This window comes from Centrocercus urophasianus, unplaced genomic scaffold, assembly GCF_019232065.1.
Source record: "Centrocercus urophasianus isolate 14NV4802_14NV808 unplaced genomic scaffold, USGS_Curo_1.0 seq_2, whole genome shotgun sequence".
NCBI classification, from domain to species: Eukaryota; Metazoa; Chordata; class Aves; order Galliformes; family Phasianidae; genus Centrocercus; species Centrocercus urophasianus.
In genome coordinates, this window is record NW_024884755.1 from 8,361,921 (window position 1) to 8,389,245 (window position 27,325).

The 27,325-nt window shown below is 42.7% G+C and overlaps 2 protein-coding genes across 4 annotated transcripts in view; one reads left to right on the forward strand and one right to left on the reverse strand.

The window, feature by feature from the left end:
* The window catches only part of KCTD15 (potassium channel tetramerization domain containing 15), a 44,745-nt gene extending 20,721 nt beyond the window's left edge, over positions 1 to 24,024 (forward strand). For all 3 annotated transcript variants that reach the window (XM_042821302.1, XM_042821301.1, XM_042821303.1), the window contains exons 4-6: positions 7,550 to 7,694; positions 14,289 to 14,594; positions 20,189 to 24,024. In XM_042821302.1, the coding sequence (XP_042677236.1) occupies positions 7,550 to 7,694; positions 14,289 to 14,594; positions 20,189 to 20,344 (607 nt within the window). In that variant the 3' untranslated portion in view covers positions 20,345 to 24,024. The remainder of the gene's footprint in view (positions 1 to 7,549; positions 7,695 to 14,288; positions 14,595 to 20,188) is intronic.
* LOC122161955 (transcription initiation factor TFIID subunit 4-like) overlaps positions 23,775 to 27,325 on the reverse strand; it is a 132,967-nt gene continuing 129,416 nt past the window's right edge. The window contains exon 16 of the mRNA XM_042821760.1: positions 23,775 to 25,519. Within this exon, the coding sequence (XP_042677694.1) occupies positions 25,352 to 25,519 (168 nt within the window). The 3' untranslated portion in view covers positions 23,775 to 25,351. The remainder of the gene's footprint in view (positions 25,520 to 27,325) is intronic.

Below are 27,325 nucleotides of genomic sequence, written 5' to 3' on the forward strand. Positions count from 1 at the left end.
GGGAAATGAACATGTTGCTGATAAATTTGGGATGAGCAGCCAGTGCTGATGGGCCTAATTCCAGACTCCCAATGAGGTGAAGGGCTATGGGTTAATACCATAATAAACCTGGTGGAAATGAGACGCACGGAAATGAAAGCACTTGGAGTCCAGATCTCTTTGACCACTGCTCTGCTTGCTCTTACTGTGTGACTGCTCCCTCCTGCTCCTCCCCAAGGAGCTGATGGGATGCTCAGCCATGCTGAGCAATGCCAGGCTTTTGATGGTGAGAATTTCTTAACACAGGAAAAGGCATACCCTTCTGTACCAGGATTAGTGCTTCCAGTGCTATGTTATAGGCAACACCATCTCTATAAATTAAAAAAAATAAAATAAAAAAATTATATATATATATGTAGATATATATATATTTCCATGAAATTGTACATCAAATAGATACCTGTGAAAGTGTCTGAAGTGTGGAAACAGATTGTTAGCAACAAGCAGAGAGAAAGAGCTACAAGACCTCTTAACCTTATCACCATGGATGCTTTGTGGTATTTCAGAAATAACAGCTCATTTATACTTCAGCGGGTTTTACTGCCTGTTGCTTCAGTGGTCCTCAGTTGATAGTAACATAGAACTGAACACATTGTTTTCTTTACCTTTGTTTTAGTGACAAAATCTATTACATACTAATTTTGCTTTTCAGTTGAAAGTGCAAAAAATCTTGCAGAACTTTGTAAGAATGATTCTCCATGGCAGATGATAATGTTCCTTTTGGATTATTGACTTTTAAAAATACATGTTGGTACTACATACACTAGCTCTGACCTATTACAAAAATAGATATTCAAGCCTGAACAGCAAAATATGAAGTATTAAATCTAGATAATAGATCCTGCAGTTCCTCCAGGTCCCAGTTAATGAATGTAATATCCTTCAAAAGCACTGCAAAGTGAGCATATGGCTCAGACAACTCCTATAGCATTCCAGGGCCAATGTTAGAAGGCTGGCATGAGAGGTGTTCAGGAATTAAGAGGTGGATGAGCCTGTTACATTGTGTTACTCTACTCATCCCTCCAATAAGATAAGACTGTACTATTTGATACTTTGTTGGAGCTAAAAACAGAGAGGTGCTGGGGGTTATAGGTTTACTATCTCCCTTTTTTTCTCACAGATCAGCTGTGTATCTGTGGTCACTGACCTGTGCCATCAGGACTGGGCTCCATGGCTGATCAGAGCATGTACATGCCCAGTCAGAGCATCTAGGAGATGGGGGACTCCTCTAGTCTCTTATTAAGGGCTTGAAGACTGCACCCCACTAGGGACACAAAACCTGTGCCTGAGATGGGATTCACTGTGTGGGACCTGGTACATGGAGCAGAGCACGTGTGACTGCTTGGCTTTTGCAATTTGCAGGGTAGTGGTTTGCACCCCAAGTTAAGATTCAAACTCTTGCCCAGTGAACACTTTTTCCTGTCACTGTGTAAGTAAAACATTTAAAAGATGCTTAAATCAAAATTCTCCCTGGCTTGAACACCCTCCAGGCCAAATGTATGTCTGGGGAAATCTGAGCTGACCAGGATGTTGTCTTTGATTGTAATGGAAACTAGATTTGTACAATCACAGAAACTTTTGAATTGGAAGGGACATTTAAAGGCCTTCTAGTCCAACTCTCCTGCAATAAACAGGGACACCTACAGCTTCATGAGGTGCTCAAAGTTTGGTCCATCCTGATCCTGAATGTCTCCAAGGACAGGGCATCCACCAGCTGGGCAACCTGTTCCAGTGCCTCACCACCATTATTGTAAAAAAGGCCTTTCTTATGTCCAATCTAAATCTCCCCTCTTTTAGTTTGAATCCACTTATCCTTGACCTGTCACAACAGACCCTGATAAAGAGTCTGCCCCCTTCTTTCTTATAGCTCCCCTTCAGATATTGGAAGGCCACTATCAGGTCTTCCTGGAGCCTTCTCTTCTCCAGTCTGAACAGCCCTAGGTCTCACAGCCTGTTCTCGTAGGAAAGGTATTCCATCTCTCGGATCATTTTTTTGTCTGTATTGACCCCTGAGGGATAACACCTGTCTCTGATTTCCATCCGGACATTGACCAGTGACCACCACTTTCTGGGAATGATCTTGCAACTAGTTCCTCATCCATCGAACAGTTCACTCATCAAATCCATATCTTTCCTATTTGGAGAGAAGGATGTTAATGGGGGACTGTCGAAGGCCTTACTGAAATCCAGATAAATTAATTCAGTGGCTCTTCCCTTGATGACGGACACACGCCATCATAAGAAGCAACAAGGTTGGTTGCTGTTTGGTTGGAAACTGTGGCAGACCCCTTAAGTGATGAAGCCAGTGCCGCATTAGTGAGCAGTGAGCAGAGTTCCATGCTGTAGGCAGTGTCACTTGTTAGTGCTATTTTCCCATAATTGGAAAGGGTTTAAAATCACTGGTCATGCAACAGGTGATGAAAATATGCCATAAAAATAAAACAGCATTTTTTTAATTGATGTCCACACTAATTATAGCTGAAGATTTAAACTGAGGCAAATCAGAAAAACTTCTGCAGCCATATGCAACCTTTAGCCACATTCCTGGCAGTTTGGGGCATGAGGGAGCATGAGTCCCAGCTTAATTGCTCTACCATCCCTCCCTCCTGGCTGCCATTGGAGCAGGGGGCAGGGGACAGTGGTCATGTTCTCCCTGTCCCCCCTCTTGCCATCCCTCCTGTCCCTCACCCAGGGACCAAACTGCCTGGCTGCTTGGATAGCCGTGTCAGATACTGTGGTACTCTCCAGTCTCTTGAGCACCTCTGCTCCCATTCACAGCGGTTTTTTGCAACAAAGCAGATAACATTATGTATCATACCCACCTTGAACAAATATTTAGGAGATAAGCATCCCTTGTGGCTCAGCAGAAGTGGCTGGACTCCACTTACAGACCCAGCAGTGCTAACACATGCAGCAGGGTGGCTTCAGGTCATGCTGGATGCGGCTGCCCCGGCTCTGTTCCAGCTCTGAACAACCCCCTTCCTTCTCCCTGTTGCACCTCACACAGCCTCTGTTCCTGCAGCCTCACAACAGCCAGGAGCTGCATGCAGTCAGCAGAGCCTGCATGGTGCAGGAGGAGCTGCAGAGCTCTGTAAGCCCAACAGGAGCGGAAGGGAGCAGGGATGGAGCAAGGATGGAGCAGGGAAGCAAGCAGAGTGCAGCCCCACATGCTGGAGGGGCTCACCACAAGCATTCCTCTTTTCTTCCCCGCTCTTTCCATAAAAACAGAAGAGAGCCACGTTTAATGACAGTCCTCTGTAATGCGCACTCCCTGCTGATGTGACATTGGGCAGAAAGTGTCTACAGAATAAATCTTTAATATATGCAAACAACTGAATTATGAATGACAAAAATATCACTGAACGGTTAAATATTAATCACGTAATTAGTTAAATTAATACTTTTACTGCAATGTTGTGATAAAGGCTGTCACTCACGTGCTGTGGCTGTGCTGGCTGGGGGAGCAAGGTGCAGCAGTGGAGGCTCGGTGGATACTTGGCTTCATTTTCCTGCAGGTCCCCCTGTACTTGGTGCTCCTCTTAAGGCCCCTGGGATCAGATCTGTTAGGAAAGAACTTCAGTTTTCTGTTCAAAAAGAGAGTTATCAAGAAAATGACTAATCTAGCCCAAAAGGAGAAAGCACCACCACCTCCAAACACTCATCCATCCCCAAATGCTATTTACTTCCAGCTTGGTGATGCACAAAGCCCAGCTGCGCTGCACTGCTGGGCAGCAATCTTGAGAATGTGCGGTGCTTCAGAGAGCAAAAAGCCCTGGCTACTCCCTGATGGATTTGGGTGGGTCTGTGAATGAGGCTGTGTGTGGTGAGGGCTGCAGCAGGTTCTGGACTCGGTGTCCCCATGCATCCTCCCCAGCTGTGCTCTGATGCAGGCAGCCTGCATGGTCCTGGGTGGACTGCAGGGAGGAGCGCTGTCAGGGGTGTGGGTGGCAGTGGGTCTCTGTAGGTGCTCACACACAGCACACAGCTTCCTTCCCTGTCCAAGGAACTCAGGAAAGAATTTACTCTTGTCCTTGTGGGTTGGCTGGCTGCGCTGTTTGTTTTTGATCTAATAAAAAAGGAGGCCTTAATATCATAGTGAAATGGGTATAAAGCTAGATACTTGCCCCCTGGCATTTTGGCAAAATGTTATTGAAAATGTAAAAGAGTCTTTAGCAGAAACAACTGAAGCACAAAGAAGCTGCAAAAATAGGATCAACGGGATGTGTTCTGGACATTGGGAAGAGGGGTTAGAAGCATCCATCTGCAGGCTCGGCACCATTTCACTCCTCATCCAGCTGTGCAGGGCTGGGAGCTGGAGCTCTGTGAGGGGCTGGGTAGGTACACATGGAGGACTGGGTGGCAGGGAGGGATTCTAGAAGGCAGGAACAGCTGTGAGAGAAGCATGTGGCTGGAAGAGTGCAAAGCACAGCTGGACCTGGCTGGGAAGGTGGAAGGTGAAGGCAGTGGGAAAGCGTGCACACTGGGACTGTTTTGCTTGATCCTGGCTTGGGCTGCTGTCCAGAAATGAAATATGGGGAGGGGAAAAAAATTAAAAACATTTTTAAATGTGAAAGTGAACAATCTCTTAAAAGGTGGGAGTACTGAAGAAACATTCACTGCTGAGACTCACCCATCTGTATAGGATCTAAGCGCAGCTCTTTTTGCCTTGCTCTGTTTTCCTCTGCCTTCCACTTCACAAACATCACTGGGAGCACCGTTCTCATGTGCTATAAGCAAGTAGCTCCTCCAGGAAAATGAAGTTTTAAAGTATTATGCACCAGCACTGCTCATCAAAGCAAACATTTTGGGATGACCACTGTGCAATCCGAGAGCTGCAGCAAGTCCCCACATCTGCATGCAGTGGTGTGTGCTGTGCAGCCTGAGAGCAGGTTGCTGAGTGCATCTGATAGCAGAGCTGTTGTTCACTGTGCTTCCACAGCTTTGCCAATCAGGAGTAAAGCCAGTGCATCAGAGCTTCTGGAAGCTGTCATTTGGGTTCACTTTTTGTTCTCGAGAACTGCATTTTCTGATAGGCTTTTTGCAGGTACAGCTTGTGCTGATGAGGCGGGATAAACAGGAGCACTTTCCACATGCAGTGTTTCAGAATGCTGCAGTGAAGCTTGTTCTTGGAACATAGCAGACCCCCAAAATGTCAAATAAATCCTCAAACTATTCATCACTCTGTTTTTGGGGTGGCAGTTAAGTCTTTCAACACTCTGTAAGTTTCTTTCCCCAGCAGTAATTTTGCTAGTGAAGAAATACAGCTCAAGGCACTCTACAAAGGCCTCAAAATTCATGTTTTGTTTTCATTACAAAAAAAAAAAAAAAAAAGAAGAAAAAGAAAAAAGCTTCACTACATTAAAGAGCAACCCATTAGCATTTTGTATCCTGTCTTCCCTGCATCCTTTCTTTGTTGGCAAACCTTCCCCCATATGCACCAAGGAGCTGAACAACAGCCATTGCTTTGCTTTTGCAGACTTCATGGGCTGCAGCAGGAGGAAGTTTAAGCCACAGCCCAGCTTGTTTAGGGAGTAAGTGGGAAAGATGAGTTCTCAAAACTCTTGGTAGCCACACAAATAATGAATGTCTTGTACTGAAACATTAAGTTACTTTATCGGCTTTCAGGCTAGCTAGCCCAGAACAGCACCCAGGCTCTGTGCATGTCTAAGGAAATAAATTAACTGTCTGGTTCCTGGGTTGAAATTTAGCTCTGTATGAAGCAATATATTTAGCTGTCTCAAGCAAATAGACCTCAAATAACAAGGAAAATATTGAATTACTGGAGGCTTGCTGAACCTTGGGATTGTATAAATTAAATGTTGCAGTGCGAGTTGGATTTTTCTGATACAGTTAGAAAGTTAGAGGTTGGAGAAAGACAGTAAATATACTACAATTAGGGTTTAGGGAAGCATTTGATTATTCTAAGTAACTCAGAGTAGTTGAATGCTAGTACAGATGTAAGGGAATGAGAGCAGGCAGCAAAACCTGGAGTGTACATTTGAGTGGAGAAAGGTTTTTTAGCTGAGTTCAGTAGGAAATTGCTAACTTAGTATCTCCACAATTAACTTAGAAATTAATGGCATGTTAATTATATTTATAACTACATCAAAAAGTTGGAAGACCAGACTGAGGGGCAGCTGCAGAGAACAAATTTTACCCACAAAGACCCCACAGTCCAAAACAAGCTGAGCACAGGGCAGCTGCAAGCATCTGCACTGCTGTGAGCAAGACTGTCCTCCAGCACATGGGCTGATGCTCACCATCCCAGCCATGCCCTGGGCACTCTCTGCAGGGCTGGGGAGCAGGAGCAGCCAGGCTGCAGCTGCTGAGCTCGCTGGCAGTGCTGGCCATCACCTCGCACAGTGGCTGGGTGGGCTCCTTTCCACGGCAGGGAAAAGCCCTTCCCTGGTGGCAGTGGGGGATACTGGTGGATTGCACAGCCGAGCCTAAGGGACACTCTACAGTGAAATCTAGCGGGCTGTGGAATAGTCTCACTGGGAAATGGTGGAGTCCTCACTGGCAGGGTTATTGAAGACTCGACTTTGAAACACGAGACATTCTGCAGTTGAGAACAATGCTGCACTGTCAGAGAGATGGAGTCAATTACTTAATAGGTCGTTGCTGTCTGTCTCCTGTGATTTTCCTTTCAAGAACATATATTCAGCTGGGTTATTTCTCATGGGAAGACAAAGCCTTCTGAAAGAAGCCAGACATTTGGAGAGGAGAGGCATGAGGAAGTGTAGCCTAGCAAACACCCAGCCTGCATTGTGCTGTCAGGAGGACATGGAGAAAACTTGCACAGTGCAGCAGATGCAGTGTTTGGTTCTGCTGACACCTACCCACCTGGACCTGTGCTCTCAGGCCTCACCCCTTGTCTTTGCCCAGGAAGCGTTTGGCAGGCTGTGTTGTCCCCACAGAGGCCGGTACGTAGGGCACTGGTGGGGCTGTATGGACCCTTGCTGCTGGTTTGCCAAAACATTCAGCACTGAGGGGTCCGTGCAGCTCATGACAATGCATGGGTATCCTCCTCCCTCATGTGGAAGTGCTTTGATGGTGTTGATCAGAATGGCAGCGCAGCTGATGAGAAATCCAGGAGCCCATCTCTGAGTGACATCCCAGCACTCCATGAATGGTACCTGAGAACAGGGGTATATAACGTACCCAATAATACGTTCTTCCAGAAATTGTCCTGCCAGCCACAGGGTGAGTTTCACGGGCACTTCCCTTGTTGGAGCTCTGAGCCTAATTTGCAGCGCTGATTCACAGCAACGTGAGCTTTGTGCTAGGAGCAGTTGCCAGCAGGCACTTCGTGCGCGTGTGTGTGCACACGCATCCAAGGCGTCTATCTTCCTACGTTTGTTTGCATTTGCCACCAAATGAAGACACTGCATTACCTTATGCACACTGAATTGATACAGCTATATTGAGTGGATGTTTTTACACCCTGAGGGGAGAATGAGATTTTGTCTCTTTTGCCCACTTCTTTTTCTTTTTTTTTTTTTTTTTCCAGAATAAGTCGTCTGTTTAATGGCACAGAGCCTATTGTCTTGGACAGTTTAAAACAACATTATTTCATTGATCGAGATGGTGAGATTTTCAGATATATATTAAGCTTCCTAAGGACATCTAAGCTACTGCTCCCAGAAGATTTTAAGGTAAGGAAAGCTATGGTCTGCAATCTATTTTTTCCCCCCATTCTATCATTTATTTTGGAGGAGGTTGGTTTGTGTGCTTGACCTAAACACACTTAGCTAAATGTTGCTGTTTATTGTTAGGATTTTTAGTACTTGTGTATTACGCTAGGGATGCTATTATTTAATAAACAGACCAATGGTTGTCATGGATACCATAAAAAGTTAAATGATGAAGCTTACAGCTAAATCAGTTTTTCTAAACTAATTGTATTTTCTCACATTTTTAGCTTATTTATCGGAGTATAACAACAATTAAGAATCAACACCAGCAACTAGCACTTACCAGGGTTTAATGTTCAGAATCTGGTAGAAATGTTTTAAATTTGATACTTGGAGTAATTAAATGGTATAAATCTTTTTCTTGTTGGCATGAAAAAGTAACACCCTTAAACAAATTCATGAGGACTTCTGCTAGATATATCCAGTTCAGATACTTCGATTTCAATAAGTAATCTTTTACACAATGTACGAATGTCAGAATATTGGTGGGAAATAGAATTTCCTGAGAGACCTTTAAGGAGCAATAATACATGTTTTCTATGAAATAATGACAGCAAGTTGCTTTGTAAATCCTGATTGTTGAAACCCTCTCCTCCTAGCGTTGTTTATTTGGCTTTGTGCTTATGAAACTTGCAACACTGTCATCCTTATGTATGAAAATTAGAAGACAAAACTATCCAAACTAGATGACAAGATTCAACAAAAGAGCTAACTCCAGGATGAAATAATGAATAAATTGGGAATCTAATGGGGACTTAGAGGACACTGAGTGTTACTAGAAAAGAAAGTTCCCGTGCTCAGTAGTAAAATTTCATTTTTCATGCTGGACTGGGTAGGCAAGGTAATTTGGTCAGGCCTTCCTGAGTCATCCTAAATGTATAGTTACTGTGGCATATAGCTGACCCTCTTGCTGCAAACCGGTCCTCAGACATTTTTGCCTAAATCATGAGTGTACTTGTATTTGACACCGGCATCTCAGCACTTACAGCTGACACTGAGCAGACGCACAGCACAGTGGGTGCACACCTCCTTTGCCAAGGCCAAGCAGAAGTTTTGGCATTCCCAGGCAGGACTGAAGGCGCAGCCCTACGGGGCTGTCTGAGCACTGGGCTCTGTGGGAGCGGCTGGCAGGCCAGGGAGGCTGCCCTGTGGCACTGGGTGCTGTGACGTGGGAAGAGGCAGAGCATGCAGGGGCGGATGCAAGACAAGAGAGATGAGAGCAAATGTGTGGGTAGGATTGAAGCGAAAGACCTGTGGGGAGCAAGACGGAACAATTAAAGAGGATGGGTGGAGCAATGGTACTGACACAGCCTCAGGGAGGTGCTTTATCAGCAGTGCTTTGGACAATCTGGTGGCAAAAGAGAGACTGAGAAGAGAGTGCAGAAGAGTTCTAGTTTACTCTGATCATGGTCTCGACCAGCAGCCAGGCGGATGGATTTCAGAGGTGCTGTGAAACAAAACCAGCAGGATTCAGTAAGAGCCTCGAGGGGAGAATGTCAGAGGATGCCAAGGACTTGCCTGCACAGCGAGCCGCTGGCAGGGCTGGGAGAGACTTGGAGAGCCGGCGCTGTGACCAACTCAGTCCGTTCTTCCAGACCATCTCTTTGCATAGAGTTAACTGTACTTCATTTGGTTCCTCCCTGAGAGAGCTTTAGAGCAAACCCCAGGCTAATGAGGGCTCAAGAACAAAGCAAAGTATTGCTAGGTAGGGAGTAACTAAATAAAAATGCATAGAAGAATGCACTGCAAAGCTGTATTAAAACTGCACTGTAAACGGATTTGACTTCACAGAAATTGTGTAATTTTACCAGCATGATTAAAGTGACAGAAGACAATAATCAAAGGCAGCAAATGGAATCACTTGGTGTTTCTAAATGCGAAACTCTATTTAAGGTATAAAACCTGACAGGTTTTCCAGTGAGACTTGCATTAACTGTTCTTTATGTCAAACAAAGCATTATCAAGTGTTTTGAATATTTATTAGTTTTTACCCCTTAATTTAATCAAGCAGTTTATTAGCCTCAAGGTTTAGCCAAGTTGCTTTTCAACTTGAATTGCTGCTCAAATGGTTATTTTGCAAAGTTTGGAATGTTAGTACCACACCAACCTCGCAGTGTTTTCTGTTTAAGTGTTGTTTTCAGTCTAAGTTAACACTGAAAAGCAGAGAAAGTGGGGTATGTGTTCCTAGGCTAGTGATTCTTTATTATCAAGTCTCACTGGTGTGTTTACAGTGAATATTAATTACACTTCCAACTACTAATAAGCCAGAACTTGAAAGTGTTTAGAATCTGACAGGTCTCCCTGCTGAAAGCAACATTCTAATAGTTCATATAATTTTCCTGGGCTTGGAGGATTTTAAGCCCCATGAAGTGTGTTCAGAAATTACCATGAGCTCTTGGCTCGGTTCTGCTTTGCAGTGTCTGCTGAGCAAGGCAATGGCGGGTGGCTGGGAGCTGCTTACAGTTCCCTTCTCCTGCTCTGGTCAGAGTCCTGTATGTGGAGCCACTCCACCTTAAGTGACACGTCCTCAAGTGAAGTGTTGGGCCTGCACCCTGGGTCTGCCACACTGCAGGGCCAGGGGGTGTCCAGCAAAGGAGCTGACCCTCATCCACAGCCCAAATATCTGCCTCGTGGCAATTATGATCACCATTTCTCCCTTCAATCACAAAATACATCTCCATGCAAAACCATGATTGCCCATTGAACCTACTTATCTGGCACTCCCTGCTTAGAGATCTTCCAACAGAAATAGATGTAGGCAGTACATATATCATCGTTTAATGTTAAGGAGGAGAGGAGCACAAATGCAGAGGACATTTGAGTTTCACATGGTTTACTTACTGAGGTCACCTGTAGGGTCAGGTGGCATCTGCTTTATTATACAGTCTTAAAATGTGCATGCCTACGTCTAGTTGTAAGTGCTTTCACACTGACCTTAGCAAATGGTGCACTCATCATAGCAGAAGTGACAGCTTGCTCTCATGTTCAGGAGTCAGATCTTCACGGCACTGAATTATAAAGGAAATGCTGAGTCAGGATGACAGCCTGTCGTGTCATGGAAACAAAGAATAACAAGAAAAAAACCAAAAAAAATAGAAAGCCTGTTCAGGGATCAATCTTATGTGGTCAATTACATAAACTTTACTATTGAGAGAACAGCACCAGATTCATACAAGACGTGTTTTTATTTTACAATTCCTGTTGGCTGCCTCTACTCATAGTTCATAGATGTTTACTGATAGACTGGCACTGATGTCAATTGCACAGTTTACTTTGAAGTCACAATACCTGCCTCCTCCTTGGGAAGACGTGACCCTCATGAGAGATGACTGCTGAACTTAGCCAACATGAAATCAATCACAAAAAAAAAGCTTTTCTACCACATTGTGAATTGAAAATTATTTTGCAAAAGCAAAAAAAACATGCATCTTTGAATGATCTGTTGACCATTCACCCAAAATCTAAATGCTGCTCAAAATTTGAGGATGGAGAATCTGTGCTTCCCAGCTGGCTGCTCCCTGCTTCGTCTTCTGGGTGACAGCACAGAATCTGCCCACTAAGTCCTACTGCAGCCACAAGAAGTTGAAGGCTATTGAGGATTCACAATAGCCCCACCACTGCTAGCAGGGACTCAGGGATGGGAGACCTTGTCCTGCAGGACAAGGAGCTCCTGGATCCCACACCGTATCTGCCCTGAGATGCTGCCAGCTGCTTAGCGAAACTGCTAATGCCAGCACTGGAGTCTCCATGAAAGAGAGAGGGTACAGTACATGTATGCATCTATCATCATACGCCTGGAACAGAAGACACACCAAGCTGCTGTGAGTCTGGGTTTCAATGGAACAGTGCACTTTGCCACTGCACCAGGCAGTTAACATCCTGTAGCTACTCCTGTTCCTCTTCCAGTGAAATGTGCCTTTTTTGGATAGGTCTGAAAAGATTCGTGTTTGCATCTGCCTTTGGTAACTTATCCAAATGAACAGCACAGAGCAGCTCTCTCTTGCGGCACCTCCTTGGCAGGGGTCCCTTGTTGTTAAATTCTTGTACTTAATATTTTGTGTTAAACATTTGCAAATCATCAGGATATGATTTTACGTCTACAGTGCAAGGTTGGAAAGACAGTGTTACCTGAGCATCCTGAGTGTGCTGTGAAGGCACTGCAGAGCTGGGCATCGCTGCTGGTCCAGTCACAGCTGCACTTCTCTGACTGGTTTATAAAACCTGCACAAGAAGAGAGTGCATTAGCAGTGTGTTGAGTTTTAGGAGTACCATACTTCTGTTTGCTTTCAAAAATGAAGGACTGATTTTTACAAGGCTATACCACCTCTTATAGCTTTGAATGGTGTTTCTACTAGCACACATTCAATTCACTGCCCTAACATATGACATTATTTTATAGTAGCCATGAACACAAATATTGCAAAACCAAATTTGTGCAACTTACTGAAAACAGTGGAAGACTTTCCATTGACGTGTGAGCACTCCATGCTCCTGCTAACCTTATAGCATTACATTTCTCCTTAGCATCACATGCTTTCCTTGGCTCAAAATGGTTATACAGGGCCAGCAGATTCACAGCAAACATTTGACACACCTCTGTAACAAACAGGTGCATGGGAGATTGTTTTGTTACAGTGTCCTGCATGAAGATTTCAGAAAGTTTGGAGTAGAGGTTGTATTTTGCTTTTAATTTAAACCTCTAATGCCTATAAACTGATCCCACATGCAGTAACCAAAGAGCTTCACAGGTGGAGAGGGAAAAGCAATAATGGCTCAGCAGAGCATGCTGATTTTTCTGGGAAAAAACCCCAAACTTTCCATTGGTGGCACTGGGGCTGGCACACTCTTACTTGACACCAGGTGGTGGCAGCTCCTTGGCTGGCCAGGTGCTTCCTAAAGCATTTCTCCTTTATCTTCCTGCTGCTTTTCATCTTCTGGATCCTTCTCAAGTTTTGTTGCCCTCATTTCTTCACATTTGCTCTTATCACTCTTTTCTCTCTGCACCTTCTCCAGTCCCTTTTTCTCCACTAATGGTGTGCATATCGTCCAAGCCTTAACAGACATCAAAGAGATGCAAAGGATCAGATTTCTCTTCTGTAACATGATAACCTTGCTCGTGTCACTGTTAATTTTCATGTATCTCCAGGCTGAAGGCAGTGCTGTGGTAAAGGAGCACCTCTCCACTAGTGGCAGTGGCTCTGTGGTGCCAAATTCCAACACGGCTGACTGCTTTGGTTCTGTAGGCAATACCTTGCAGCAGCAGGTTTTGCAGGTTAATTCATGATGCTCTGACAAGTTGCACCTTTTTGTGCTGTACATTCAACGGCTTTTGATTCACTTTCTTCGAGTTCTGCAGAAGTGCTGCAGTTATTTCCTTATGCAATTTTGGTGCCCATTTTCCAATAACTTCTCGTCACTCTCTTCTTTCCAGTCTAAATGATTCCCGTAGTTTCATTCACAATCTTTCATTCCCTTCTCTTACTGCGGTACTGAGGTTGCCTTTATGCCCAGGTGATGACCTACAGCATGCTCCAAAAAAGTCACCCACTGTACCTGCACTTCTATCTGAAAATGGGCAGAGGAAGCTAGGATCAGGTCCTCAGGGAGGAACTGCTCGCATGCCTCAGTTGTCTCTCTTCCCTTCAGGAAACTGCAGGAGGCAGAGGGGCAATGCAAGCAAACCAGCCCAGCGTGCTTCCCCTCTTGGTCAGATCTGGCTGGGTCTGATGGTGCTGCTGCCACCCTTTTCAGCATATTCCCACGTGTTTAAGCTGAGATGGGAAGATCCATTGAAAATCTGATGAAAAATTATTAATGAGCATATGCAGATGACATCTCAATCAATTAACTGGGAATTGGATCAAATTGGGAATTTGAATTGCCTGAAGGTCCCTGTTGGGTTATGGATAGCTGGCTGAAAAGAACACTTTCTTTCAAGTTGTTGGAGTAAACACAGCTGAGCTCCCAGCCACCGGGTGGTCACTACAGCAGTATAATTTACCAAGCTCCAAAGTATGCTTGAATAATCATGCAGGGAGCAGCCCAGCCTCTGCAGCTTCATTTCAAATGTGGCAAAACCAGGTGAGAGGTGAAAAGCTGAACTGCCATCTCTACCTTGTAACACGTATGTGAGGGATGACAGCACAATCCAAGATTTTCTGTCATAAGATCAGAAGTGAATATCTGAGGTCAAGAGTGATGATCAGGGCTCGAGACAACTTCTCTTAAGTCAGTATGCTTTACTTATTGCAACCAGTTATTCTGAGTTCTTAATCCACAAGTAAAACCTTCTTGCATTGAGCTTGTGGGATAATAAATGAAAGAATAATTCAGTGCAATGGGAACTTCATGGTCAGCTCAAATAAATTCAGCACTAACACACTGTGGTTTCCTGCGTAGGTGTAAGATGACAAAATATGTGGATACCTGACCTGTTGCCTTTGCTCTCTTGCTGACAATACATAAGCTTAAGTAGGTCAAACAGGAACAATACTCATTTTTAAAAGGGAACTATAAGCATTTCTAGTTTCTCTCTCTTTTTTTTTTTTTTCTCAGGACTTTAATCTTTTATATGAAGAAGCAAAGTATTACCAGCTGCAGCCAATGATTAAGGAACTTGAGCGATGGAAACAAGAGAAAGAACAAAGGAAACATTTCCAGCCTTGTGACTGCTTGGTTGTAAGAGTGACTCCAGATCTGGGGGAAAGAATTGCATTGAGTGGGGAGAAAGCTTTGATAGAAGAGATCTTCCCTGAGACAGGGGACGTCATGTGCAACTCCGTAAATGCAGGCTGGAACCAAGACCCTACCCACGTTATTAGGTTTCCTTTGAACGGATACTGCCGGTTGAATTCAGTGCAGGTAACGGCCTTTTAGTGCTGGCTCATCTGGATGCTTTTTCTTTCTTTCTTTTTTTTTTTTTTTTTTATTTCTTGTTCAATTATATGCAAATTATTTGCTTCTGCCCAATTACCTTTAGTGCTTATACTGCACGGAGACATTTTCTGCCTGGTGAGATCACAGTCTTTCAGGTTTTCCTAAGTCTAAGCAGAAAAATAGATTTAGATTTTGTGTATGTTAGTGCCATGCTGGTCTCATAATGGTGTTATACTGATAAATGCTAATTTTTTCATCAATGTATAGCCTGCAGCAGTTTTTTTTCCCTCCAAAGTGCCCTCAGGAAGAAAGAGAGAGTTCCAAAAACTACAAAAAAAATCTCCACACCATTTTATAGAAAATGCAACAATGTGTAAATGCATAATTTATGTCTCACTCATAATTAAATGATGGTGCCTGCGGGATGGACTTAAAAAAATTGATCTCTGCACTTTTTTTTTTTTCAAAAGGATGTTCTATAAAAATTGCCCAGAGTATTTTAAACAAAACGTATTTCATTTTATACTCAGAGTTTTGACATTAGGTTTAAAATTAAACATATGAAACAAAAGAAGATAACTGGACAGATAGGTGGGTGGCAGCGGAAATAAATACGTGGTTTGTGTTTAGGCAGCAGCCTTCTGGGCAAGAAATGCCATTTCACAAGGCGTCACCACCACTGCGGCCAGAGCTCTGCTGCAGCTGTCCTTGGGCTGAGGAGAAGGAACAGTGTTGATGGTGCTGTTAACTTACTCCTTAATTAACATGGGAAAACACAGAGCTCTTGGTTTTTGCATGCATGCCTTTAAATTATGCTAGAAAGATTATCATTATGGAAATTGAAATCAACCTAAAGGAGCACGTTTCCAAAGTCACTGTGACCAGAGGTGCTAGCTGGGCTGTGGGAAATGCCTCAGTGGTCTTGATAAACTTCCCTATGGGCAAATATCCACAACAGAATTGGCTTGTGAGACAGGCTGGCCAGACAGGCTCAGGGGGAAGGCACAATTGCAAGGGAGTTGGAAGAAGTTAGAACACTTGCTTACCAGTATTGTCAGCACGCAGGAAGTTTAGACTCTCTCCACTGTCACCTCCCACTGGACAGCATCCACTGACTGGTAGGAACAGTATGGTAACAGAAGCTTTCATCTGAAACCATTCTAAAAAGCAGTGATTTACCTAATTTTTAGTTTAAGGCTTCTAAGAGTTTTATTTGGTTGAACTTAACAGTCCATTGCCTGTGGTTAATTTTGCACAGTCCTTAGCAATTTCACATTCAGCACGGGTTGCAGTGGGCTGCCCCAAAAATAGAAGGCTGGAGGTGGGTCAGAGGCAGATCCATTTTCTAGCAGCGGGAATAGTGATGAATTCACCACTGAGCTGGAGAGGGGAGCAGCTGCAGTTCAGCTAAGGTGAGTGGGTAGAGAAGCATGTTTGTGTTTCAGCCACACTCTGTTCATGCAATATGGTCAGGGGCATTCAAGAGATTAGAGTAACTGAAACAATAAAGGGTCACTGCTGGTCACTGATAAGCGCAGCACGGCAAGCAGCCGAGGCTCACGCTTGGCTCTATTAAGTGGCTTTTACAACTATTTATAATTAAAACTGGATGTCAATTATTACTATTAGAATGTGTTTCGAATTCAGTCAAAATCAGTCAGAGTCACTTTGTAGGTTCATATTACGAAAGAAAATTTCTATGTCAGAGAGTCTACAGTCTAAATAATTTTATTAAATTACATCACTTTACTGTATAATTAATAGAGAGCGTTTTCAAACACTTTCTGGAAAATGATGCATTGCTGAGACAAAAGCCTGATGAGATCAGAAATAATTATCACTGACTGTGATGGACTCTCGCTTACACATGGGCACTACACTTCCCAGTTCTTTGACAAAACAATACTGAGTCAGTAGATGGAAGAATGGTGGAGTGAACAGCGTGGAGTTAAGGGAGATCAGTTATAAGGTGCAGTGGCTGGCGGAGCAGAAGCACACTGAAAGAATCTGGGAGTGCTGTGATAAATCTGCCTGCTGTTTACTGAGATGCACTGCTTTTGTCCCCCACTGTCCTGCTTCAGGTATTTGGTGGCACAACTGCAATATTTATAAATCCTTCAGCACTTTTAAAAAGATTTTCATTAAATGCCTTCTGTCAAGAACTGTACATACAAAACACAGAATGTCAACACTGAGTAGGTAGTGGCAACCAAAAAACAGCAGCTCTTATTTAATGCCCACTTGTAATTGCCTATTGGTATCGTTTTCCTAAAACTGAGACTGCTTTTTCAACACCTCACAACAGATGCTGGTGAGATCCATGAGACTACCTTGGAGAAAATTCTCTGATGTGTGTCTATGTTAAACATTGAGTCTTCATAATTAAGACTGCATTCCTTTAGTATTCTGCAAAATGTAAATAAAATGCAGGAAGTGAAAATATCATGTTTTTATCTGGAAAACCTCCCAACAAAATCAGAGCCCGTATCTCGATGTGCTCAGAATACTGGGAGACAGAGTATATTAAATCTTAGCACAAATCCTCTATTCAATATTGTGTGCCTGTCTTCTTATATGTAGGAGAGTCACAGCTGATACTCATTTGCTTTTTGGCATATTCTTGTGGGAGATTTATAGGAAAGTAGCTCAGATTTTATTTACAGGCACTTACTGCTTTCCCTCCATCTGTCTATTACCTTCAAAAAAGTAATGCACATAGGGCCAAGTTCACTAAGTGGAATTTAAATCTGTTCATGTTCAACATGCCATTTAGTCTCATGCATGCATTGGTGCATACCAACAAATGCTTAAGGCACATGGAAAACAGCCCTTGGGAGACTTTCTCCATAGAACTGAGCACAACCTCGTTCGAGTTATCCTTAAAACTCTACAGTATTTAAACATTCACAGCACTGTTTACAGGATTTGACCAGTTTTGTTTCTTGCCCAGAAAATTGATGATCCCACGCTTTCTAACCCTAGATGATAGCCTGCAGCCCAGTCCTCTGAGCACAAGGGTAGCAAAAATGAATCGCTTTGTTCTGCATGCGGTGCTCTAAGGGTGTAATGCCTACCTGGGTTGTGTGTTTGCACACAGCTGGCTCGGGAAAGAAAAGCCCTGTGTTAACATGCAGCCTTCCATTGCTTTGGACTGAGGCAAGCCAAGGGCACCCCAGTGCTTGTTTTGTCTTACAACCAAATTGATTTTTTAAAGTTTTTAGCAAGGTTTTGAAGTCACATCTCCCTGAAATTTTACCTGTCAATCCTCTGATTCTCTGCCCAGTTAAATGGAAGAAGCCTCCTTTCCTGTAGCTGAGCTGCCTCTTGTCCTCATATTGCCTGCTTGCTTAAGAACAGGGACACACAGAGTCAAAGCACATGCCAGTCTGTGAAACAGCTCCGTGATGCTTTGTTCCTCCCTCCCTAGCAAATTCCTGCTTTCTCTGAGCAGGAACAAGTGTTAGTAAAACTATACTGGGAGCTGTGCGTTACCTCGCTTCTGTCCTAAAGGCTGTGCACAGCCCAGAAAATAGAGGGGTAAGCTTTTTATATTTCTTTGTCTCTTTTTTTCTTTTTTTTAACCCTCCCTTCTTTTAATCTCTCTGGGTCCTTTTTTCTTCTGCATACTGGGATGCTTTTTTGCACTTTCATTTCTACAACTTTCAAGGAAAATATTTGGTTGGCACAACTTCCTGAGCTCATAAGGCACTTTGTCCCAAGGCCAGACTCCTCAGGGCAAGCTGATTTTGAGCAGATTCTGCATGGCAAGCAAAGCACGCGTTCAGTCAGAAGGAATGCTCACCTTGGCCTCACGTGGGTTTGTGTGCAGGGGTGAGGGCAGAGTCTGGTGTGCAAACATGGCACTATTTTTAGTACCTCTGTAAGCAATTAGCTCAGGCCTTGAACCATTAAGACTGAGGTGCCATTGCAGTAAGTATTGAAGCGCTTCACAGAGTCACTCATGGTGATACTAAAAAGAAATCACATTATCTCTGCAGCAAAACCACAAAAGCACACAAGTTGTCTCCTTCAGGAGCAGGGGATATTGCTGAGACGCTTACCTAAATTGACCAGGTTTTTAACTGAGTCCCTAGAGTTGCTGGTTGCAGAGTCACGTGAGGGTCATTACTACGTTCGTCAGGCTTAGGGAACGACCAGGTTCTCCTGGCACTGTGGTGGGCACACGTGATGGCGGCACCACGGCGGGGCTGTCGCACAGAGCAGTGCAGGAGGCTTCCCCTTGGTGACATTTTTCTGCAGAGAAACTCATGCAACCACTTTTCCCACCTGTAAAATAAATGTTGGATCAGTTAATTCACTTTATGGTACAAATTTCAGACCCAGTTCTGATTTTTCACGTATGTGCTGGAGTATTATTAGTGTTAGTAGCCTACATGGTAATTTGGCTTAGTGCTTACAGTGCCATGGCCTGTGGTAAAGGTTTGGCTGGAGGAGCATTCACATGTGGGTGTGAATATTCCTGTTACTCAGCCAATCTTAACATGTGGGTCTGGTTCAGCTCTACTGTATGTAATGCAGCAGAGCCCTGCCCAACCCTCTGACCCCCTGTAATAGGTAGGAATCTCCCGTGCACTAAAGGGTGCCTAAGTGCCTTTTGTCATGCTGAGATGTCTTTGGAGACACTGTGCTACTGCCCTGGGCTCAGGTGAGCTGCCGGAGGGAGGGAGCACAGCATCTCCTCCAGTGGATCTTACACTGCAGATCTGCCCAAGGTGGATCTGGCATCCACTGTCACCTAATGCTGCAAAGAGTCTGTGTGCTTCCTGCTCTGCTGGGAAACTGTATATCAACATGCTCACCCATGTGAAAACAAAGCCCCCGTCATATTGCCAAGATCAGTATATCCTGCAGTAATGTGCTGTGTGACAGTCTCAGAAATTAAAGTTGCCTCTGGGTTCCTTAAATTCATGCATCTAAATTGCACCAACTTTTCTTTAGAAGGAGAAAAAGAAAATATATATTTGGGCAATACAAATTAACCTCATTCTTGGGCCAGAATGTTTCCTTATTGTCCATGTCTTGGCTCCACATCCTGTCTTTGCCATGCTTTGCTAGAAGCAGCACTCCCTTCCAGCAAGGGAAAATCACAGCTGCGATTTCCGTGAAGGTCTGGTGCAAGTGTCACTCAGATTCCTAAAACCTTTTCATCTCCTAAAGAAGAGCTTGCAAATGCTTTCAGCCCTTATCTGCAAGACTGTTCACAATACTAATGAATAATTGGCACTTTTTATTATGACTTAAACCTGCTGTTGATTTGTCTAAGCAGTAAGAGATAGCATCGATATCACTGCAGTCCAGTATTTTACTACATAATGTAGTAAGCTGTTCTGTGGAGCACTTATTTGTTTGATTAATTTTTGTTTTCTGCAGAGGTTTGCTGAGAGCGAGACTTTAATCACAGTGTAGTCATTTAAGACTAAGTTACAGAATTATAGCTGAATAAAATTCGTTCTATGAAGACTGAAAAGACTAAATCCATCATTTAGATCCAGTGCTTCTAAAAGCTTTTATCACTAAAATTGCTAAATATCCAGCTGATTTTTTTTTCCACGTTGCAGGTGCTTGAAAGGTTATTTCAGAAGGGATTTAATATGGCAGCTTCCTGTGGTGGTGGGGTGGATTCCTCTCAGTTCAGCGAATACGTGCTGTGTCGTGAAGACAGACGACCGCAACCCACCCCAACGATCAGAATAAAACAGGAGCCCCTGGACTAGACCCTACCTGTACTCCTCTGTAACCATAGAAGTGTTTAATAGTCCCTTATGTGAAACACTAAGGATTTGCAAAACAGTATTAGCAAACAGATTTTGACTTTATGTTGCCAATTAGTGGTATTCTGAAACTACCTGTCACGTAGCCAGCCATGAAATGCATTTGAAAAATCAGTTGTCTGCTCTCCACGATGAAATTACTGAGCATGCTCAGCATACCAGGCCCGGTGGGAACGTCCTTTGAGCTGAACAGCTGTGTGGTGCAAAAGGCAAAGCTTCGTACAACCCCGACCCCAGAACAGACTTCTGCAGAACGAGCAATTAAAGCAATTTGAATCTATCAGCAGGAGAAGTGATTCCGACAGCCTTCCCAACGACACCGCAGACGTGACGTGCAGAAGTGCGGCCTCCGAGAGGAAGATGGTACATCACTAACTGCACTGAGAACCCCCCTGGCTGCCATACCTCCTCATATCAGATGTGCTTTACACCTCCGTACCGTTACATTACACTTCTGTGATTGTACTCATTCATGCTAGCAAATGGCTTATTTTTATACAACATTTCCAACTGAAATATCTTTCTGTGGACAGACTCTAGAATCAGAAAAGGACCGATTTATAGTCAACTGGTGCTCAGTACTGAAAAACAAGCAAACAGACCAAACAAAAAAATAGCAACAAAAAATTGAGAAGGCCAATTATGGCAATACATGCAAAAGTAGGGATTTGGAAGCACAACATAAAACTCCGTCAAACAAGGGCCACACACCTACGGTGGAGCTGTAGCTCTCAAAGCCAGTCACGTTTTGACTCAGAAACTAAGTTTTGCATCATAGGAGAATCACGGCTCTGCCACCTCTTGTTGTTCATTTATGAACCATGTTTATGGGGACAACCAACTCTTTATGGGTCTGGAATTTTCGCAAAGAGATGTTAAAACCCTCTACCTTCCACTGTCCAATGAAAGCAGGCCATGGTTTGTTTAGATTGTTTTTCCTCTATATTTTAAACCATTATTAAAATGCCAATTGTGTATCTGCCCTCTACCTGTTTAATTTTCTCTTCAAACAAGCCCAGTGTCTGTAGTAGGTTACTGTTCCTTTCATGAATCAGTATCAGCTCTCTGACTTACAGGGCTTCCTAACTCAGGAGACAGCACCATGTTTGCAGGTGCAAGGATATAAATAGCATTCTGCTGAATCCTCTTTATTGCTGTTTAGCAAATTGGGTCCTCAATAACTAATTCACGTGTTAGTCACAATTTAGTTTCTCCCACGTTCATTTATAGAATACTGTTGTAGATGCTGAATTCTAATTAAACTTTTTAGATGCATAAATATGGCCATACATAGCAGTATTTGATGGTTAACAATTCTTTAATACCAAAAGATTACAATCAGGCAAAATAAAGATTCAAGTTTAAGACTGATGTGTTTGAAGTGACGACCTGTACTAAATATGCAAAGCTGCAACCTTGGCAGAGGTCTGGTTTTTTGGATAAACGTGGGATGCCAGTCCATGGAAAATCAGACCTCAGCAGGTTTTTTTCACCCTGGTTGCCCAAATCAGAAATCTCTTAGGAAATTCTTAGCCTATACATATTGACCTGCTAACTTAGCAAAACCGTTGAGCAAATCTGTCTACTTCAAAAGAGTTGTAAAGTTATTTTATTTTGTGGTTTTATACTTGTACGACACTCTAAAGTTCCTAGGCATTGCCATATTTGAATATATGGCACAACATTCACCTTTGTATGTAAGATATCTGTAGAATTGTATATTATACATTTAATATTGTAAAGAACTTAACGTATAATTGTCATGTATTTGTGTATGCACATTTCTTATACAGTACTTCATGCCATAAACATTTCTGTAAAGTAAATGATCGAAAATAAGCAAGGAGGGTGGAACACTCACTGTATCTCCCACGTCGTTTGAAAAGTGAGAAGTTCTGATTGCATCTCCTCTGGCCTTTTGCTCCATTCAGCTTGATGTAGCCACGTCTTACAAAAAGAGAAGGAAAAAACAGTTTTATTTATTACTTTCATACATCGAGTTGACTTGAAGTTCAAAATATCCTTAAATAGTCCATTCTGCTCCTTGTTTTTATCCTATGTATGCTTTCGTCCTGCATTTCTGACCAGGGAGACTTAGCACTAGCAGAGGCTGAACGCATGTCTGTGCATCCTCCTCCTTTCATTACCACTCAGCTAGGAGATAAAGGTGAATATGTCACACCTCCATTTAAAAACACCCCGGTCTGCCATTCTTACTCAGGCTAAGCCATGCAGAGGTGCACACGGGTTGTCTGCCAGAGGAGCGGCCGCTGCGTACCTGCGTGGTGCTGAGCATGGCCCACCTGCACTGAAGTTGAAGGCAGCCAGCACTCTTACACACTTGGAAGCAGGGTGCTTTTAGGTGTATGCAGACAGTCACTGGAAGTACTCATGGTTGGTGGGTTTGTTCTTCTTCAGTCTGGTGTCTACCGCTAGTTTTTCTGCTCAGTAAGGCAGCTCCAGTACTTACGGCAGTTTGCAAAGGTGGCAGCGTGAAAAGTTCCAGGCTGCGCCAGCCGTGTTCATGTGAACTTGAGACAGAAAGTTTGGGCCATGACATCACAGCATTGACTGCAGAATAGCACTAAGGCAAGGAAGACATGTGGAAACAATCACTTTGTTAGAAGAAATATGCCTTTAAAAAAAAAAAAAAAAGTTAAGCTAGGACATGTTTTTTTAGTTAGTAACTTCAGGTCACTTATTTAAAGTTTATTACAGTTTCATTTATATCTTTTTTACTTATTTCCCTCTATTCTTAGGCTGCAATATCAGCAAAAACCAATTTGAATTTTTACTTCTGGCCTTAAACTATAGCAACGTAACTTAATTAAGAACATCACTTAGTGTTGCTAAAACAGGTTTTAAAATATCGCAGAATCTCCAATAAAACCGTGGTGTGCAGCCAGCAAATGTTTTCATTACAAAGGCCAAAAAGTAAACGTAGCTTGGTTTTAACCTAATTTGATGGAACAGAATTGTTCTGACCCTTTTTTTGCTGAGCTCCAAAGCTGTGGCTTGAAGAACAGTCTTTGCAAGCCCTTTTGTACAACCCCGTGGCACCGCTCTGCTCCCACATCTGAAAAGAAATGGATGAATGTTATGTTGTGCTTATTGGACCGATCGCCCTTGAAAAGGCAACTGTTGAGTGCATTCATTCACTGCATTAATAGCATCAAGGTTTGTTGACAATTTTATTAGATGTTTGACAAAGGATAAGAATCAGCACAACAGAACATTGAAGTATTTGGTTTTAATATTTCTTTGTGGGTATCCTGTTAATATTTTAATGCAAAATGTTTCTGAACAGTGCTTAAGAACTACCAGACAATGTGAAATTCATGTTTGATAAATTAATACTATGTCACTCGATGTGTTACTTTAGTAAATTGTTTTATTTCTTTACAAAATAAGTACAAATGAGGGAGTATGTTTTCACACAAATTGGGGGTATTTACGAGTATGTACAGAAATCATCAAAATAACGTAATTCTAATAAACACAAGGCCTTTATAAACAATATGTACAAATTATCAATACATTTAAAACATAATTTTACACTTCCTGGCCTTAAATACCTTATGAATAATCTTTTGGCTAAATAGCAGCAGTATAAATTTTCTTCTGCTTTTCATAAACCTTAAAAAATAATTAAAACTTTTGTTTTTAAAACTATTGGACAAATAGTTCTATTTGTGCTTTCGCTACGGTTTCCCATTAAAAAAAAAATATTGCCTCAAAAAAGTGGCAAGCATAACGTAGTAAAAATTGAAAAGATAAATAAGCAAACGTCTCCCTTCCACGGCTACTGGAAACACTGTACCTCGGAAGTACGGCTCGTGCCCACCTCCTGCTGAGCATTCCTATCCAATACCCATTTAAAAAGACTCGCACTTGAATCAACTTTGCTTGACTTTGGTGTGGGCCCCCGAAAATCCAAATCAGCAAAGCTTTTAAAAAGCATTCATCCCACCGTAAGTACTGACAACTACCCATATGCTTAAAGTCATGCACTTGTTCATGAGCCTCTCTGGACTGCAGTCCTCAGGTCCAATCGTCCGCGTAAAGCACCACCAGTCCCCGCAGCACCGGCTCCCAGGGCACAGCCTGGCTCTCGTGACTGCCAAGGGGAACCAGATCCCAAAAGCCTCCTTTACAGTGACTTGAATAATCCATATAGAATACTCTAAAATCTTTCCCAAACAATACTCTCTTTTATAACCATCATTAAACCATACTCTTTGCAATAAATAAATTAAGATATTTTTAGAAAATAAAAGGATTCATGTTACTAACTGCTACAAATGTGCAAAAGGTTGAAGAGATTCAGACAACAACGGGAAGCTACTCAATGGACTGTGGCTGGGACCCAGATGCACAGATTTCATACACTTAGGATTTGGTTCAGCAAATGGCTGAAGGAACGCGCTGGGCTGTAAAAGCAAAAATCCTAAATATATCAAATTTGTGGCAACGTGCATTGGTTATTCTATTAGCTGTGCAAAAAATTGCAATTATATCTAATCTAACAGGTATTACCATGCTCAGTGGAAACAGCGCTAGCAAACCTTAAAGGAAAACCAGCACTGTCAGTGAACACAAAGGTTTTCCCCGTTCAGGTCCCGATCCTCCTGGCCATGACATCTTTGTGAGCCACTGCGGCATTCTTTCTCTTTGTGTAACTTCAATGCCATCTATTTTAGCCTTATCTAATGTGGCCAAACGCAGTAAGCCTTTGAAGTTGGTTACATCTGTGGATTTAACATTTTAAAACCTTTTGCACATTTTTTTTTTCTTTTTTTACATAAAGGGAATTTATTGCATGTGTCTGACAGTTTTACAAAACAAAATTACCGGAACATTGACTTCTGAAAAAAATAGAAGGCACATTAAAATGACAGCTTTCAATGCAAGTTGAACTTCTGTATGGAGAAATCAGTACAATTCTTGGCTTTATTTAAGCAAAGCTCGATAGAGCAGGAGAGAACGGCTCGTTTCTCTTTCCTGTTCCATGTAGAAGATGAAGTCCCTGAGGTTTACACGTGTTATTTTCTGTCGCGCATACTGCCTGGATGAAGGAGTCCCCAAGCCAGCCTGACCTCCACCGGACATACTGAGGCCCTACAAAGAAAGCACAGCAGAGTTCAAAGTCCTGCAACAGTAGGGAGCTTTCTCCAGCAACCAACTGCTGGATTATTTTAAATATCTTACATGTATTATGAACCTTGTTCTCAAAGTATTACATACGACTTCTTTTTCTGTACTTCTGAGTCTCTCCAAGTTAAAGAGTGAGTAAAGAAACATGTGGAAACAAGCACGAGACAGAACTGCACAGTGTGTGTTTACAACACAGGACAAACATACTGATAATTCTCTTGCTACAGTGAACCACAGATGTATTAGGCCCATATAATTTTAAGAGCCTTTTTGGGACAGAACTAACTGCAGTACATAAAACCTTCTTTAGTACATCAGATGTGCACACAATCTTTATTCCACATCCTTCATCTAAGACTGGAATGAGGAGAGCAGTGCATGGGTGAGTACATTGCTACTGCCATAACCACTGCAGCTGCAGGTCCCATGCGGACCCAGATGCCCTCTTCTGGGTGTCCAGAAGAAAAGGGCTTGGTGTGAGCAGACACTGAACCATCCTGCTGAGATGGACAAATCAAGACGAGAAATCACAAGGAAGACTCAGACACTGTAAGATGATGAAGACAAACATTCATGTACTGCTATGTAAAACGACGACAGATTTTTGTTTAAGTTGGTTCGAAGCTCCTCAATCACTGAATACCTCATCCTGGCCTTCTGAACAGGGATAGCATCCAAAAACTACCTTAATTTCTGATCAGGGCCTGAGAACCCCATGGTCTGAATATTTAGAAACCGAACGAGCATAGTGCATAGACTCTGCAGTTTTGCCGAGTTTAAAACAGAAACTTGACTACTACATACAGCCTTTTTCCATCCTTTGAAGACCACTTTTAATAATTCCAATTGATTTCTGGCAAAATAGAATGCTCTAACTTAAAAAAATAGGTTTTAATTTCTAAAAATGTATAAATTATTTTTAAAATCTCTAAAACTTCTGGCAAAAGTTTCCAATATTTTTAAAATACCAAGCCTACTTGCTGCTGCTCTTAACCTACCTTTCTTTCCCCAGGAAATACTTCCTGTTTGATCTTGATTTCAGCCACTAGAAATACAGTTCAGCGTTATTCTAGTATTGAAAGGTTATAGGGAAAAAACGTATATGGTATATTGCAAGGAAGAGGTGACACTGTTTTCTCTATTGCTTTTCTGTGTGTGTGCTGCCAAAGTAGGAATCACCAGCAGAAAAATGCTGCTCAATATATTTCTCTTATATCTGATTATTAAATTACAATAGTGGGTCAAATCCTATTCTCTTATTATAGCCTTAATGTAGTTAAATGAATGCTGCTAAGCTTGGAGGCAAGAGCCCACAACCTTCGAGCACCACCAGCATTTGATCTCAGGGATTCCACTCTCTAGTATGAAGTAGCTTTTGCTAATAGATTAATTGATTTACCACCTAGCCTCACTGCTCATAGGAAAAGCGTGTGCTGCAGCTGCAAGGGCTGCTCATCCATGCTGAAGCCAGACATATCCCCAGTGCATAATCCATTTATTAGCAGTGCTCTGAATTTGTTCAGCCTTTATGCTAAAACACATTGCATTCCTAAATGGAATAGCATCATTTAAACTCATATTCTCTATCTTCCACAGGTCTGGATCAATGCCCCACCTTAAGCTGCCTCTCATCCCACTCTGTTCAGCCAGGGCTGTTATGACTAATTCCAGCTTTCCAAGGAACTACCACGTGCATACTTATTTTAACTAAACGGACTCAAATATATCTTTCTTTTTCCTCTTCTTCCTACGTAGTGAATCCCTCCCAAA